Source organism: Hydractinia symbiolongicarpus, chromosome 10 (genome assembly GCF_029227915.1).
Source record: "Hydractinia symbiolongicarpus strain clone_291-10 chromosome 10, HSymV2.1, whole genome shotgun sequence".
Taxonomy (NCBI): domain Eukaryota; kingdom Metazoa; phylum Cnidaria; class Hydrozoa; order Anthoathecata; family Hydractiniidae; genus Hydractinia; species Hydractinia symbiolongicarpus.
In genome coordinates this window covers 11,217,327-11,234,608 of record NC_079884.1, presented here as the reverse complement: position 1 = coordinate 11,234,608, position 17,282 = coordinate 11,217,327, and the positions used below count along the sequence as shown (strand labels likewise).

The 17,282-nt window shown below is 33.8% G+C and overlaps 2 protein-coding genes across 2 annotated transcripts in view; one reads left to right on the top strand and one right to left on the bottom strand.

Annotated features, from left to right (window-relative positions):
* The window catches only part of LOC130662614 (dual specificity protein kinase TTK-like), a 31,807-nt gene extending 20,769 nt beyond the window's left edge, over positions 1-11,038 (top strand). The window contains exons 2-9 of the mRNA XM_057461509.1: positions 2,504-2,707; positions 3,379-3,683; positions 4,665-6,163; positions 6,552-6,706; positions 9,201-9,444; positions 9,794-9,898; positions 10,406-10,579; positions 10,716-11,038. Of these exons, the coding sequence (XP_057317492.1) occupies positions 2,504-2,707; positions 3,379-3,683; positions 4,665-6,163; positions 6,552-6,706; positions 9,201-9,444; positions 9,794-9,898; positions 10,406-10,579; positions 10,716-10,787 (2,758 nt within the window). The 3' untranslated portion in view covers positions 10,788-11,038. The remainder of the gene's footprint in view (positions 1-2,503; positions 2,708-3,378; positions 3,684-4,664; positions 6,164-6,551; positions 6,707-9,200; positions 9,445-9,793; positions 9,899-10,405; positions 10,580-10,715) is intronic.
* Positions 11,039-13,022: 1,984 nt separating this feature from the next.
* Positions 13,023-15,800, bottom strand: LOC130612374 (lens fiber membrane intrinsic protein-like). The gene is made up of 3 exons (XM_057433678.1): positions 15,553-15,800; positions 15,173-15,310; positions 13,023-13,677 (listed from the first exon to the last, which is right to left on the bottom strand). The coding sequence occupies exons 1-3, from the start codon at positions 15,722-15,724 to the stop codon at positions 13,484-13,486; spliced, it is 504 nt and encodes a 167-aa protein (XP_057289661.1). The 5' UTR covers positions 15,725-15,800; the 3' UTR covers positions 13,023-13,483.
* Positions 15,801-17,282: the final 1,482 nt, after the last annotated feature.

Genomic DNA, 17,282 nt, shown 5'->3' with positions numbered 1-17,282 from the left:
GCAGTTGCGCAGCCACAGCAAGGTTAAGTCAAGGGTTTTGTAATTTAATGTGCATGTGTAGGGTATGGAATTTTGCATACATGGCAATGAAAAATTTTTTCATGAAAATATTCTCCAGCCTAAACAAATACAGTGATAACATTAAATTATTATGTCATATCGCTACGACTTATAAATTTTCTTATTGATTGGCTAACCCAATGATGTTTAGACAGTTTGTTCTGTAAAGTACACAAGTATCAGAAACTGCAAGGATAAACAATCTTTCTCCCAGACTGCACTCAAAGTGCACAAGATTCTCCCTCACTTTGTTATTAGCTTATGAATATAATGATGTATGATGTAAGTGGACAGAGGCTAACAGGTTGAATATATATTGCAGTGGTAACAGCTATTGTATGCCAAATATTAAACACCTAAATTTACCTAAGAGATAAATATTATTGAAGATATTTTTAGGGTAGTGTAATTTGCTTTCTACAGCAATGAGCAAAGATTTTAACTCAAATAGAAACCCAGCATGGAAATTAAAGCTTGAATAGGTGAAACAAGTATTTTGCAAACATATCACAGTTTTCTGTTGAGTGATCATCAGAAGTACACTGTTGACGTATTAAGCATGTCTTAATATTGTCCCTTTATACAAAGATATAACATCACATATGTTGCAACACATACCGAAAATGAGGTGTAAACATAAATCAGAGATGAATGTTTTTCTTTTTATTCAACCCAACCTAATCTTAAATTTAAGCAGAGATGGTGTAGTAGTAGGGCATACATTCGACTTGTAATAATAAGGTTTCAAGTTCGACTAACTGGCTTGTGTTGCAGGCAAGCAAGCTAAAGCAATGTTTTACATATCTCTGGCAGTAATGTAACATGGTTATTTATGATTGGAAATAAAATAATTATGAATGAACTTTCATAAAAAGAAGAACTCAAAAAATTTCTTATTATGATTATTATTTTTCTTTATCGAGAAAAAATTATTAACTGCGTGCGTGATGCGAAAATACATAAAAAATATGCTTGTGTAACACCCTCCTCTGTTTAGACACAGTAATTTATTAAAGAATTAAAAATCACACGTTTTTTTTTTCAAACAAAGTAACACTTTTAAATAAGTTTTTCCCTGCAGCTTTTCTAATTCCAACCTTTATTATACTGTTTCGCCTCGGCATTTAGGCATTTCATGGCAGCAAAAAAATGACGAAATGAATTTTTGTTTTTCTGATTTGCCTTGCCAATCTGCAATTTTGCGTTGGCCAGCTTGCTCACATTTAAACTACCTTAATTCTATTTCTGGTAAATAAGCAAAATGCTCAGCAAACACTTTATCATATTTATTAATTCTTGCATTTAAGAAGTACTCTTTATTGCTGATATAATAAGTATTATATATTCACAATAGATTCAAGGCAAATGAAGGATTCCATAAACTTCCAAAAAATGTGATATGCAGCCTTCGAATTTCGCTTTGGCACTCGGCAATTGCCGAAGTAATTGCCGAAGTATTAGCAGTTATAAGGCTTTCACTTCAGCAATAATATTGCCGAAGAAAAACTCGATCGTCGACTGTTGTAGTTTCCCTTTTTTTATGAATATTCATATTATCCATACTCCTAGATTTCATCAAACGGATATCGCCATAATGACACAAATAACTTTCCACTGCCCACTTCGAAAACAAAGAAAAATAAAAAAACATATAGTCCCGAACAACGTGAAGGTAGACAACACGATTCCTTCAACCAATGCACTGCACTGTGGTGACAAACTTAATATCGACCGGCCCCGTAGTTTTATTCAGTTTGGCCTGCGGTTCAAAATGGTGAAGTGACCAAGTAAGGTTGTATTATCGTTTCCAAGAAAAACAAAAACATCAGGATTAACTCAGTTGAATTTGTTGATGTTTGATAATCGTCAAGGCTTGGCATCATATTTATATTTTTTTCATTTTAAAAAGTGCCGAAGAAAGTGCTGAAGTCTGCCGAGGCAATTGCCGAAGGTTTTCAGTGCTTTTGACCATTGTCTTCGGCATTTTTTCTGCCGAAGGACTGCTGAAGTGATTTTGAAAAATTGCAAAGTTACTTCGGCAATTATTTGCCGAAGCAAATATATCTGAAATTCGAAGACTGGATATGTAAAGAAAAAATTCACCTCAGCAAAATTTAAGTTTTTTTAAATCAGTTTGGCATTCACCTTAGCATTTGCAGTGTGCCAACGCAAATTAGAAAGGCTGTTTCTGTATTCGCAATTAATAGCAATGCTTGTATCTGACTCCTATTTCACTTCTTTAACACTATTTTTATAAATTTTGAACGATTATTAAAAATAAGTTATTGAAAAAATGGTCAGACATTTTTTAAGTTTGTTAAAAATTTTTGCCCTACCCTTTCAAAAACGGTTGGACATGTCTGATGTCTGGACATTATTTCCATCACTGCCTCTATTGTTATTTTTATCTATTTCACTGATAAAGCATCTGACTTTTATTTAGAATGGATATAAAGTTCCATATCACTAAAATTATTGAAAGTGGTAGCAATGCTGAAGATTGGATTGTTTTCATTGATCAACTCAAGCAGAACAAATGTGACAGAGACCTGCTTACACAGATTTATACAGTTGCTTTGAATAACATATCGAATAAAAAAACAAAGATTTATAAGAAGTTATTGATTGGACTGGCAAATTTACAGAGGTTATTTTTTATTTTTTTATTTACAATCCCATGCATGTGTCATCTTTTTTGAAGATTATGTCATAAGCAATAGCGCTTTTGTCTGTCTGTTGAAAATGCAGGCTGTATTCCAGCCTTCTCACTAGCTGTTAAATAGTGTTAAAGTACTATATTGAACGTTACCTATGTTTACCTATGTTTTATTATAAAAAAAAGTCCTCGCAAATGATTTAACAGATATAAATACTTTGTATTGTTTCCTCAAAAAATTATTTTTAAAGGAAGTCAGTATTGGCCCCAATCTTTCAGTAAGCATGATTTTTAAAACAAATTGATAAAAAAAATCCAACAATTTTTTGACTTTTGATTTCATGTTTTTTTCAGCAGCTCATTTGCAGGTGAAAACAACTTACTGTTCAAAAGCCACTTTCCTCCATTTATTATTTTGTTAGCACATCTATTTTTTATTTTGTTAGCATTTCTCACACATGGGAACATGCTATATACAAGCATACATGGGTGCCAAATGTCTTTGAAGGGTTTAGAAATGACAAATGTGATAATTTACATATTAAGCCAATACTATTAAAAGTATTTATTATGCATACAATTAAAATAAAAAATACATTACTTGGTTTTTGTGCAGAAAATGTTTGAGCAGCTAACCATTGTTATATAATTTTCCCTTTCAGTGAAACATCTCCTGATTTGGCACGGACAACATTTCTAAATGCAAATTCACTAGACAGTGATTGTGCTGTGGTGTGTGTCTATCATGCACAGTTTGAGTACAAACAGCAGAAAAGAAATGCTGCCATTCAAATCTTGAAGTGTGGAAAGTGTGATGGACGTTCCCCAAAAGTGATTATAAAAAAGGCATACATCAATTTAAGACAGAATAAATCAAGTTTGTTTGACGGCGTACTTGATCCATGGGACGAATCTTGGCAGGACATGTCAGATACTATCACAAATACACAGTCGCCTACGAATATGGGTAGGGTCAGCTTTTTTAAGTTTATTTTTGTCTGGTTTACCAATATACCATTATACTAAATGTCATCCTGTGGAACAACAGCTAGAACTTAGAAATTGTTAGGGTTGCTACACAATCTAACTGAAAAGCCAAAAAATTAGCATTTTTTTTAAAAAAAATATTCCTAAAAATTGGAAAAGTCGAAGAAAAATGTTTAAAATCAGGGAAATGTGTGAATTGTACTGATTTTTTCGTCAGATTCTTGTGTACAAAAGTTACCTGAACTAAATTTTTAAATGTTTAAAAAGAAGTCAGAAAATTGTGTTTTTTCATTTTTTATGGCATCGTACTGTGAGACCTTTTCACAGGATTTTCAATTAACCCTGTGAGCATTGCTACAATTTGTGGCAATTTCTTTCATTTCATGTGGCCACTGGATGTTCTGCAATATTCATTTAACTTTATTTTTTAATGAAAACACAAGGGTTGGTCGGAAATGTAAATTTTGGTTTGTGCGTACTATATGGTCTAAAATAAACAGACACTTGATTTTTCAAATACGCTTTTAAGAAGATTAATTAAATCTTCCATGTTTCACTATATTTCTTTCAAAAAACTCTTCTTTCGTTATCTAACTAACCCCAGCTTTTCCGCTTACTTTTTGTGGCAGATATTTTGAACCATTTTCTGATTAAAAACAGAAATTTGAAGGAATAGTTGCAAACTGTAAAAGACCCTTTTTTGAAATAGAAAAGTGTTGTAATAATGTCAAACAAAACTATGGAGTATGTCTAGCAGCAACATTTTAGCTCAATTTTGCTCAGTTTATCATAAAAGTGTATATATGACATAACAATTTTTCGAGGCATGTATGCAACGCGAGAAATTGCATTATGCAATGCAAAGATTGTATTGTATGTAGATAAACGTTTTCGTTACAGAGGCATTAACTAAAGCAAAGAAAAAACATCTGTTTGTGCAAATTTTAACTGTTTTTTTAAGGTCTAAAGTTACCTCACGTGACCCGCAGTACAACTAAATTGACAAAAAGTCTGGGCATGCCAACTCGTTTGTCTGGCAAGACTCATTCTGCATCTAGCGTGCTCAAAGAATCCAAGGTGAAAAGCCCAACTGAAGAACTTGGTGAAAATTTTGGACTAATCCTAGGTGATAAAATTGAGGAGATAAAAGATGAAATAAAAGCTAAAAAGAGAAACGATAGTGGTATTTTCGTTGCTCCTGCTTCAGTTAAAGCTCTGCCAGACAAAGAAAACAAATCATATGGACCAAGCTTGTCACCATTTATGAATGGCTTTGCATCACCACTCGTGAAGAACCGTACTTTGTCATTTACTGGAAGTACACCTGGTGTGTTTTTGTTTGACATGATTAAATCAAATGAGAAAGACAAGCCTATAGTTTCGCGCACAGTAACCAAAAGGTTTTCAGAACTATTTACAGATACTGATGAGACGTTTAGAAGGGGTGACGTTACTAGTGATGATGGTTATATGTCTGCGAACACATCTAATATTTCTAATAAGACACAAAATCTCACTGCAGTTGAAAATTCTCGATTTTCCTTACAAGCTGACGAAAAGAAAAACACTTTAAAGCGTTCTCTTGGTGTGTCATTGTTACAGGAAAAAATAGCTATACCAGAACCCGCAAACAGTGGCCTGACTCAGTTGATTGATGATATCGACTTAGGTTGTAAACCGCTGGAAGAAAAAGACGTAGGTCTGGTTGTTCAAAACGAAACAGATCAAGCAAAAAACAACGTCAAGCCAGTTCTTCCTCTTAATGTGCAAAAGCATCGAAAACCACTATCTCTTTTAAGTGAAACTCCTATGCGGAAAGCTGACAACACAAATTGTGACTTATTCTCTAGTGCAAAGAAATCGAGTGGAAATAGAATACCCTTGAGTGAGTTAAGAACTGTAAGCAGCAAACGTACTGAGGTTGCAGTTGTAAGCAGTGACAGCAAAGATACACCAGAATTGTCAAATACTAAAAGTGTTGGAAAATTGTTAGCCAAAGATATCGCTACACCTGGAGTAGAAACAAAGAAGAAAAAATTAAACAGAATACCTTTAAATGAAGTTAAAGATCAAGGCCTGCAAGTGAAACCTGTTAGTGACAAATCGAAAGATATAAATACTGAAAACAATGAAAAATTGCTACAAACATCTAAGAAGAAGTCCATTTCAGAAAGCACTAGCAAGAACACTACTTTGAAAGAAACATTACCCAAAGAAAAAAACAAGGAACCAGTTGCATTGCATAATTTACAAAGTATGAAGATACCTGAAAACTTACCCAGTACAAAAAAGGATGTTGATTCGTTACTACAAAGTGGACTTCATATGCTGGGTCAGAATGGTTTCGACATGAATAAAAATTTGCGGCACATCCCCTCTGAAACAAAATCAAAAATATTCATGGTGAATGGAGTGGCTTACCAACAAATAAAGTGTATTGGCAAGGGTGGTTCTTGCAAGGTATGTTTTCTAAATGTTTTTTTTTATATAATAGGAATTTTTGTATGTAAATCTTTACATGTTTAGACGGTTTTTCAAGGTTGAAGTGAAACAATATCTTCTATTGTTATGCATTTTTAATTAAGAAATGTAGGGCTGCGAAAACCTGGAAAATCTAAAAAATTTTGGTTGCACTTAAATCTTGGAACAAAAATTACAAAGTACTGCCAAACATCATTTTGAAAACAAAGAGGTCATATTTATTGTACAGCATCATCAGAAGGTTTAAGGGTATTATCCGGATCCATATCTCAATAAAGTAGTTATTTCCATCATAATCACACAAAGATCCTGTATTTTTTCTCAAAGAAGAATTATGAATTCTAAATTTTTTTCTGTATTGTTGCAGGTATATGAAGTGGTTGACTCAAGCGGGCGAGTTTATGCGCTAAAAAAAGTCAAACTTGAAGATGTGGATCAATTTATGATTAGTTGCTATATACAAGAAATTAAATTATTAGAACAGTTGAAAGGAAAAAGTCATATAATTGAATTATACGGATGGTGAGTAAAATTTTACTCTGCTAATAAATTGAAATCATCTTTGTCATTATTACTATTATTACTATTATTGTTGTTGTTGTTGTTATTGTTGTTATTGTTACTGTTGTTGTTGTTGTTGTTGTTGTTGTTGTTGTTGTTGTCGTTGTTATTGTTGTTGTTGTCGTTATTGTTGTTGTTGTCATATATTTCAAGCATCCATAAATTACACTGGTTCTTATTGCTAAAATGCCTATAATAAATGTATGTGCAAACGTTAATATAAATTCAATCAGACTTACGTTGAAAAACACTTAACCCTGACTCTCTTTTGCACTACAAATGCTACAACCATGGATGCAATATTTGGGAATTTGTCCGTTTTTAGCTCTTTCTCAAAAGGGGCGAAGAGCATAAGTTAAAAGTCTTTGTTTTTAGACTACTTTAATGAAATAGAACCAAAAAGATTTTTCACTATCGTAAGAGTTTTGTAAGTGTAGTATTTGGTATCGGAGACGCCGATAAACCGGTTAAAGATCATATCAAGTTTAATAAAAAAATACATGTTAAAAATAGAATAGCCAATTCTAAAGATAGAAATAAGTCATATAGGGTCTGTGTGAAACTTTCGCGAATTCGTGATTTTTCGCCATTTTTGCGAAAGTTTAACTCCCGAAAATATGCGACTTTCTTCATTCGCGAAACTTTATCTCCAGAAAGTTTTCTTCATTTCCGAAAGTTTATCCAGTAAGCTATTTTATCATTTTTCACCAAAAATGCACAAAATACTTTGAAATCTTATTTCAAGAAAAAGAAATTAATAACATTTTCAATTATGCTAAGAATTTTGAAGTTTTTCACTGAAAAATTCTTGTTCGCGACAGTTTATCTCGCAAAAATTTGCGAGTTTAACAGCAGATCTAAAAAAGAAAGACCAGTTAAAAATAATGAGGAACAAGAATACAATATTTGTGATGTAATACACATGCTATATAAAAGCTAAATGTGTTCTGCAGAGAATTCTCACATTTTTCACATTGTGTATGCCACGTCTGACGACTTCTAATATATTATTAGTCGTTTAACCATGGTTGCACTTTCTCAGACTAATTACATGAATTTACTATACAGGATATTTTTATACCAGGAATGAAAGTACATATGATATTTTATGGCTTGCTAGCTGTACTTTTCATGTTCACAGCTATACTTTAATTTTCGCATTTAAAAAGTCAATGAGATGTTTTAAAAAGAAAATTACAGACTTTCGCCAAACAGTAACAAGTATACGTATGAACTATTTAGACTGCGACGTTGTGAAGTACTCTGATGCTCAAATCCCATTACTTTAAAGATAGCAGCTACATAAAAAATGTATATAGTCGCTTGATTTTGTAGGTCGAGAGTCAACAGTTGAGTCATTTTATGTTGTGCAATACTAAGTCATTAGTCACAACACTGGATGTCAATTGTGTTACGTACTTAGGGTCTTTTATCGAAGTCACACTTCGTCAATAAAGTCTCACAAAATCTACTTGTCACTCACTCCTTCACAGCATAGCCTATATGTAGTTAGCTAAACTACATCAAATTATAAAACCTCAATTTTTTTTACCTAGCTAAAGCAATTAGCATGCTTTAGTTTTAAAAGTGGTGCAGAATTGACTTTAATAAAAGTTAGTCAGCATCTCTAGCCCTAGCTACTACTATAGACAGCGAGTTGAATTGAGCCTACTTGCGAGTTGAATCGAGGTTAGCGAGTAAAAATTAGTAGGCAACTAGACTGTTTTTTCCCGAATTTTCTTCAGCCTTCTCACAGCGTGTCATCAATAACTAAACCGTTGTTCCGGGCTATAACCCATTTGCGAGTGTCGGAACAAGCTATATTTTCAGGCAGGTCAGGTACCCGTGGCAGTTTCGCTCATCTCAATATATAAAAAAATCAGACATAAATGAGACATAAACTTGCTATATAATTTGCGCTGCTTTAATATGCATCCAGCGATCTACTATGATCGCGTGATTTTGATGGCAATCTTTTATATAGGTTTTAACCTTCTTCACCTATAGCTATATCTGACCCTGACAGAAAAAGTCCGAAATATCGTGGAGTTGGGGCGTGCTGATGTCAGCATAAATTAGCAGCCTTTAGGACTTTGAATCTAGCTAAATAACCTGACAACCTGACAAGTCCTAAGTCTGTTTTGAACATTGCGAGCTCTGAAATTCCGCCCTTTTTCAAAATATATATTGTCCGGGGTTTTAAGGGTACGGATTAAAGGATTAGATAGGGACATGAACTTAAAGGGTGGCACTGGTCAACTTGAAACTTCATGTTTGCAATAAATTTTTATAATACATTAAACGAGCTCGAAAATTGGACTTATTTTAAAGGGTGTGTGAGCAGTGCTGTTACAGCCGAGCACTTAAATAAATTACCGCCCTAGTTTTGCGCCTTTACTAGCTTCAATGCAGACAGAAATTCTTTTACTAAAAAATTTAATTATTTTATATTCAGGGAAAAAACAGCAGAATTTCTACTAATAGTATTGGAGATAGGGAGCAGAGACTTAGCAAATGTTCTTCGACAGTCCAAAGAACTTTCACCCGAGACATTAAAACACTACTGGAAACAAATGTTGCTTGCGGTTAGTGTGGTCCATGAGCAGGGAGTCGTCCATGCAGACTTAAAACCGGCTAATTTTTTATTTGTTGGTTCTGTTTTAAAACTGATCGACTTCGGTATCGCTGACAACATTCAGGTAATAATTGACTGCAGTAAACTGTGAATACACACTTTTTTATAAGCATTAGGAATTATAAGATTTTAAAATTATCTTTTTTACTGAACAAGTTCATAGAAGGGAAGAGAGTTCCACTATTTCGAAGAATGTACTATCTAAATAAACGTGACGCTAAAAAACCTGCATAAGGAGCGCGCGATTAGAAAACGTTTTAATTGTAACAGAAGCTGGCATCTATGCTTCAGCGTGCGACGTTATTTTTTATCTGAAATTTTTGGAGTGGCGAGTGAGTATGGGGAGTTGGGAGATATTACTCTGTACATTATTTTCTCTGCTGCAGTGTTAGAATTTTAAATCTCTTTTTTAGGCAAACAAAACAAGTGTTACCAGAGAATACCAAATGGGCACGTTAAATTATATGTCACCAGAAGCACTGATGTCTGATGTATCACATGAATTTGGGGCAAGCAAGGTAAGAAATTGGGACAAGCAAGGTAAGAATTTGGGACAAGCAAGGTAAGAATTTGGGGCAAGCAAGGTAAAAATTCGGGGCAGGCAAAGTAAGAATTAACTTTGCAACGAGTATCTTACGTTGTTTGGAAGGCATAAAACTTTTTTTAGCAGGATCTGTATTTTCATTTGTTTGTTTTGTTGTTTCAAACATAAAGCATATTTTGAAGCGTAAACTTTAAAAGTTGATGAGTTCCTGTCATCTTTTTTTTTTTTTTTTTTTTTTTTTTGCTACCTTAAAATCAATATAATGCAAATATTTAAACTGACTGAACTGACTAAAAATGACCGCGGAATCGAAATTTTATTGTTTTTACTGAGTAACATTTAGAGTTAATTTTCACGCACAGTAATATTGGGTCAGGAAAAGAATAGTTTTAAACATAAAAAATAAAAATAACGGTAAGACTCTGATACAAATTTTATGACAAGCATCTGACGTGTATATGACACAGGGAATTCTGTTTAGATCTCAAGGGCGTCAGACGTGTGGAGTTTAGGCTGTATGCTGTATTTAATGGTATTTAAAAGGACTCCCTATCAACACATCAAAAACCAAAGCATGAAAATATTCGCCATTCAAAAGGGTGAAGCTATAAACATGCAAGGAATCAACGACCAATCTTTGTACGACTGTCTTCAGGTATGCGAACGTTTTACACCCGATACAGAGTTTACGTAAACATTCAACACCGCCCCATCTTACGCCCTCATTGTAACAGTTTCCTATCTATTAGCCTATCCATACAAATAAACGGTCATTTAAAATTTTTTTCTAGGGCTGTCTGAAGTACAACAAACGTGAAAGGTACACTATACAACAGCTGCTAGCGCATCCCTTTTTGAGGTAGCTGCACGGTTTTCGCACATGGAGTTGCCACTGGTACATTTTTGTTGCACGTCACGCAAACGGCGAAAGTATGTGGTTGCGTCATTCCTTGCATCAAAAATGATTGCACAATAATGTATATTTTTATAGTTTTATAGTTCTAGTTTTTTGTTTAGCGCTCCCGCTTGTTAGTGAGCCATGTATATTTATATATATATCTATATACTACACATTGTAAAATGTATATCCCGCACTTATGACACTACAACTTCATCTGAAAATTTGCACTTATTTAAATTTTGTCTACTTTACGATTCTGTTCTTAGAATAAGCGGGAAATTACAAGCATTTATATTCCCTGTAACCATCAATATGCCACACCCTGGGACGGGTGCCGTGCACTTAGTTAGACAATACGGTGACTTTACAATTAAGCCCCCTTTTAAATAAGCGCCCATGCTAACAAACGAAATTTCCATTGCCCTGTCCTCTTTCCTCTGTCTGCTAAGTCAAAATTTGAATCAAAGAGATGTAAACTAACCTGAACGTGTGAAATTCAAAACTTCCAATACAGAATGTATTGGAAGTTTTGAATGAAAAAATCTCATTGGTGGAAGTTAATTTTTATCTAACGCAAAACATTGATTAAGCCCAAATGTTAGACCAGTCCAGCTTAAAACCTTTTTTATGCTAAAAATATACAAGTTTTTGTCAGAATAACTAACGTATACTGTTTCGAATAAGAAACTTCCATAAAGGCTAAAGTTTGAGTTAATCCGGAAAATAATTAACCTTTGAAGGAGACAATAATTTCTTTCCTCTTAAAACAACGCTGGTAACTTGTTTTATGTGGTTTTATTACTGGCAGTTGTACATATGTCGCCATCCATGCCACTCACACCATCTGTGAATGTATTCTATCTAAAGCTGACCCGAAGTGTCTTCCTTATAGAGATTTTCTATAAATGTTTGACCTAAAATCAATCAGTCCGTCCCGAGTGTTAATGTCTATTGAGGATTCAAGTGGTTTTTCAGTTATATGGAGGTCCACTTTCAGACCATGCCCATTTTGACAATTCCTGCATCTGTTTATGTGCCCATGTGATAGTGTTATAAGTAAGTTGTGATTATAAAATAATTCATTCTTTGTGAGGCTAGTATGCAATATTGCGAAAAACATAGGCCATCGGATTTATCATCTCCAAGTTCTTTGTTTCCCTGTCCTGGTAAGAATCTTGAACGCCGCGGGTCAATATAGTTATAAAATCGAATTTATTGCCTGTTGTGATTTAAAACTTCGAAGATCTCTATAAAGTCTGATTTTTTACGAAGTGCACCGAGGAAGGATAGAGGTATGGTTGAAAGGATAGTACTTAAAATGTTATTGTGCACTCTTTTTGTAAATTGTCATTTAATTTAGGATCTGGGAATTTGTCGACAATTTGCACTTCCTTTCTAAAATATAAATATTATACATTTCTAAATTTTTTCTATTAATCTAAATAGACTCGCGTGTTGTGTGTATCGTATATTCATTATTGGAACATCCGAGTTTTCTTCTGCTAACGCCTTTTCCTCCCTACGAGTAAGAGTATACATCTCTATAATAATAGCCGTCGTCTGTCTGTCTCTGCGCAGACCCCCCGCTGAGTTTGAAAATAATGTTACGGAAGTACGAATATCAAATGCGATATATTTTTATCCACTTTGTTGCGGCGGGTAAATATAAAGGACGGGCAAACCCGTGGAATTTTCCACGGGCAACGACTAGTCTCTTTAATAATAGCCGAATTTTGTCTGTGTGTCCGCGAAAGCCGCGTCCCGTAACGGAAACACGAAATTTTTAAAATGCGCACCAATACCAAATGCGATATATTTTTGTCCACTTTTTTGCGACGGGTAAATTTAAAGGACGGGCGACCCCGTGGATTTTTCCACGGGCTAACAACTAGTGGCGGAAACACGAAATGCGATATATAAAGGACGGGTGACCCCGTGGATTTTTCCACGGGTTAACGGCTAGTCTATATTATAATACACGTATACGTCTGTCTGTCCGTCCGTCTGTCTGCCACGCAAAATGGTAGCTTGGCTGCGCAGTTAGCGAGACGCACGCAATGCGGTATAAAAAGGACGGGCGAACCTGTGGATTTTTCCACGGGCTAACGACTAGTTTCTTTTTTTTAACCGTTGCCCCTGGTAAATCCGCCCGTCGCTACTCACAGCTACCATTTTGGTTTACTGACGTGTCAAAAGATTGTTTAAAAATATTTGATAACATTTATTTGCCCCGCGAAATACTTACATATCAATTATTCGCAAAAACTAATACAACAATTCGTCATATTTTTTATATCCCGCAAAATTAAGTTACATGCACACGTAGAAAACGTTTTCTCTAAAATATTGTATCTAATTTTAAACACTATGGTAACGCGAAAGGTTTTCGTAGAATAAGATTTTCTTGATTTAAGCTGATGACGAGATTCAAAAAGAGAATAAAGCCTTGGTGACGAAGTTGTTTAGGAGCATAACGCTTAAAAATAAACTAAAGCGAACTGCACGAGTTCTCCACCGCGGTGTCAGGAATCAAAAATTAAAAAAAATCTCGGTTTGAGGTAAAACGATCGATGTTGACCAATTCTATTCGCGCATCACTAAGTTGCATTTCGTAAAAGTTACTTTCTATAAATAAAAATTCCAAAAGAAATTGCCAGTTCACACTGTTTGATTTGAAGCTACTTTTTTATCTCCAGTGATAATATTCACGATCGATAGAATGAGGGAAACAAGGGAAAATATCATTGCCACCCATCCTAAAACCAAAGCCCAGCTATACTTCATTCCATATTTGTCAACATGTTCTGTTGTTTCGTCCATAAATATCGCCAACCCACTGATCATGAAGATGACTATAGCAAAAAATTAAATCTTAAACTTATTTAAAAATTATAAATAGAAATGAATATTAATATAAACAAAATTGGAGGAAAGTGACTAATAATAAAAAAAATTAAAAATTAATAACGAAAAATGTGTTAAAATTTAAATCACTTTTTCCATTGAAGTCAGGTATACAAAAATAAGCTCGATTATCATTCTTGCCCCCCCCCCCCTTAGTATTTAGGGGGGATAATTCAGAATCCCTAGTTACAGTTTATATTTTAAAATGTTCTCATTTGTCCACATTATGATTCGATTCACCTAAAAATAACGCTATACGCTATCCCACTGACCATGAAGATAAATATGAATAATCAGTTTTAAATATATAAATGGCTATAAATATTAAGATGAACAAAATATAATAAATGAGAAAAATTAAAGATTAATAATGTTCTCTGAACAGATACGTCCAGAAAAAATCTTGTTTGATATTTGAAAAACTAATTTCCAACATGATTATTGAATGATCCCAAATTATGTTTTTATTTCCAAATGTTATCCGATCAAACTGCGGAAAAAATGTTCTTTTAGCGAAAGTCTCGCTTATCCAAGAGAAATTTAAAATCTTGCTCGGGGAAAGTCTAAGTGAGACGGAATCTCGCCCATTCAAAGTATTTTAAATAACATATATATAACATACTATCGTTTCAGAAGTCTCTTCACTTACAATTTTATTTCAATGGGTTCCCCAACCTCGAATCCAAACCGCTACAGGGCATGGTTTCGACGTTGTGGGTTCCCTAACTAATAGGCAAGCATAGAGGTCCTAAATAAAACGTCCTAAATCATTTTTTTCTTTTTTTGTATTCAAATCCAATATAATGTAGACATTAGGTACCATAGATTAACGAATATTGAATTAAGAAAACTTCCTAAGTTTATTAGTAATATATATAGCGTTCCTTTTCAATCGTTTCATATAGAAATTAAAAAACTTTGATAAAATAAACGAACTGTAGTAAGGAAGTATTAAAATTCATTATCACTGGTATCTTACAATACATGTTTTTTGTTTGTTTACAATAATGTTTAAGTTTTAACTCACTGAAATTTCTTTAACACTTTTTGCCTAAAATATTCTTATTTGTGTCCTTCCTGAAATAGGGAAATATATGGTAAGATATATATGGTAAATATAAGATTAAAAGGAATAGATAGTATTTTAAAGTAGTACAAAGAAAAACTACCATCTATAAAGTTATTCAGTTTCAGTATATTCTTAATTATGTTCTTAATTTTTGACAAACTTTTAGCCTTAACGTTCTTATATACTAATTTCTTATATAAAAAATGACGTGTATCACTCCAAGGATCACAAAAAAACAAGGAGTTTTGCGAATGACGTTGCCCCAGAGATTGTTTACTGCTTTGCATTGGACTGGAATAAGTTGGAATGAAATTTGCTATCTTTAAATGGAGAAATGTTGAAGCATAATCAGTTATTATGCAAAGAAGATTTACCTGACAATCCGTACCCAACACACTTAACAATGGATACTGCCAAATGTGTACAGAAAATGTTCACTATTGATGAAATTATTCCGATCAATGTGCAGACAAGAGCAAGCAAAGTCATAGCTCGTGTTGATTTGATCCAATCTATAAATTATAGAATATAACAAAATTTAAAAATAAAAAACGTCTGCAATAGCCTTTCCCTGTAGGAGATAATTAGTTGAGCATCCTCTGTCGTCCAGAGAAAATAAAAGATACAAGATGCCCTGGGCGGACAGGCCTTTTTCATACTAAGAAGGATTTTAAAAGTGAAGTCTATGATTTGTTTAAAAATAATATGCACTATATTCCACACTATATAATCAATATATTCATTGATTTTTTACCTTCGACCTTTTGATGTTTTTCACAACCGGAATGTTCATTGCACGTTTTCCACAGACCGTATAAAACATCTCCTGATTTATCCGTCAGCCACGCATTACCACCAACGCTCACACAAGTAAACAGGAACGCAAAGAAGCCACATACAATGGGTATAATCTTTAGGACTTTCATTCTTCTTCTTCTTCTTCTTCTTCTTCTTCTTCTTCTTCTTCTTCTTCTTCTTCTTCTTCTTCTTCTTCTTCTTCTTCTTCTTCTTCTTCTTCTTCTTCTTCTTCTTCTTCTTCTTCTTCTTCTTCTTCTTCTTCTTCTTCTTCTTCTTCTTCTTCTTCTTCTTCTTCTTCTTCTTCTTCTTCTTCTTCTTCTTCTTCTTCTTCTTCTTCTTCTTCTTCTTCTTCTTCTTCTTCTTCTTCTTCTTCTTCTTCTTCTTCTTCTTCTTCTTCTTCTTCTTCTTCTTCTTCTTCTTCTTCTTCTTCTTCTTCTTCTTCTTCTTCTTCTTCTTCTTCTTCTTCTTCTTCTTCTTCTTCTTCTTCTTCTTCTTCTTCTTCTTCTTCTTCTTCTTCTTCTTCTTCTTCTTCTTCTTCTTCTTCTTCTTCTTCTTCTTCTTCTTCTTCTTCTTCTTCTTCTTCTTCTTCTTTTATTGCTACTACTACTTTCAAATATTTATATCAACTTGTTTTGCTACTGTCAACGGCAACAAAAATGTCCAATATTAAATATACAATTTACTTAAATGGTGATTACTTTTCCCACTACAAATCGTGGTTTGCACATAAATATGTTATGACAATTGAATCAACGCAATCTCAACATTTATTTCCAATTTAGTGTCTACGTGTCTATTCTTCACTCTACCTTTCTCTTTAAAAACAGAAAAAAAGAAAGGTTGTTTTCTAGTTACCTTTATCAACCTGACAGTTCTACACGCTTTTGGGTTTAGTTTTTTTTAAATCAAAGTCCGCAAGCACTTTTCAATTCTCTGGAATTCGCTTTCATGTTTCTTTTTGCGTCCGAAAATTATTAAAATATCGACAACAAGAAAAAAAAAAGGATCGAAATTTCCCGCTTCCAGATTCCAACCTCTTTGTTAACATCAAAGTCCGCAAGCACTTTTGCAAACCAAAATTCGATTAACGAGTTAGGTTTCAAAATTTTCGCTTTTATGCTTCCTTTTGCGTCCGATAATTCTGATTATTCAGACATTGACAACAACATTAACAATTACAACAATTACAGGCATTCCAACCGCTTCCCAAGTTGTCAACGACATAGTTTTATTCATGAAATTATTTACATCCTAAATTTTAGGTAAGTGAAACATTCCAACATAAGCAACTCGCAAATGCTTGATCATTGTCACTCTCGTTCTATTATACATATTTTCTAAGAAAAACGAAGGGGTTTTTTTGTAATTGCAAGGAGTTTGCTCGGATATTTCCCTGTCGGGCAGGTGAAACATGTTTCACAAAAACGGTACCTGCTCCTGATGACGGCCGTTTTGGTGAACCGATCATTCTCGTTGTTTTGGCAGTCTACACCTTTTTTTTCGTTCTGTTTCATTTTATTACAAGCTCGTGAGCTTGTATTAAAACGCAAATGTGTCCTACAAGAATGGAAATTTTTGCCTCTCTGAGCACCGACACGGGAGTCGTCGTGTGTTCGAATCTCATCTTGGTAACTATTTTTACTTTTTTTTTCTTTTTTAAAAAGATAAGACAAGTGTTCAAAACAC

Bases quoted from the DNA above. Each gene is read 5' to 3' on its own strand.
- LOC130612374 (XM_057433678.1), bottom strand. From the start codon at position 15,724: ATGAAAGTCCTAAAGATTATACCCATTGTATGTGGCTTCTTTGCGTTC. The intron at 15,311-15,552 runs GTAAAAAATCAA...TATAATTTATAG, and splicing joins AAAACATCAAAAGGTCGAAG to ATTGGATCAAATCAACACGA. The intron at 13,678-15,172 runs GTAAATCTTCTT...TTTTTGCTATAG, and splicing joins TGTTGGGTACGGATTGTCAG to TCATCTTCATGATCAGTGGG.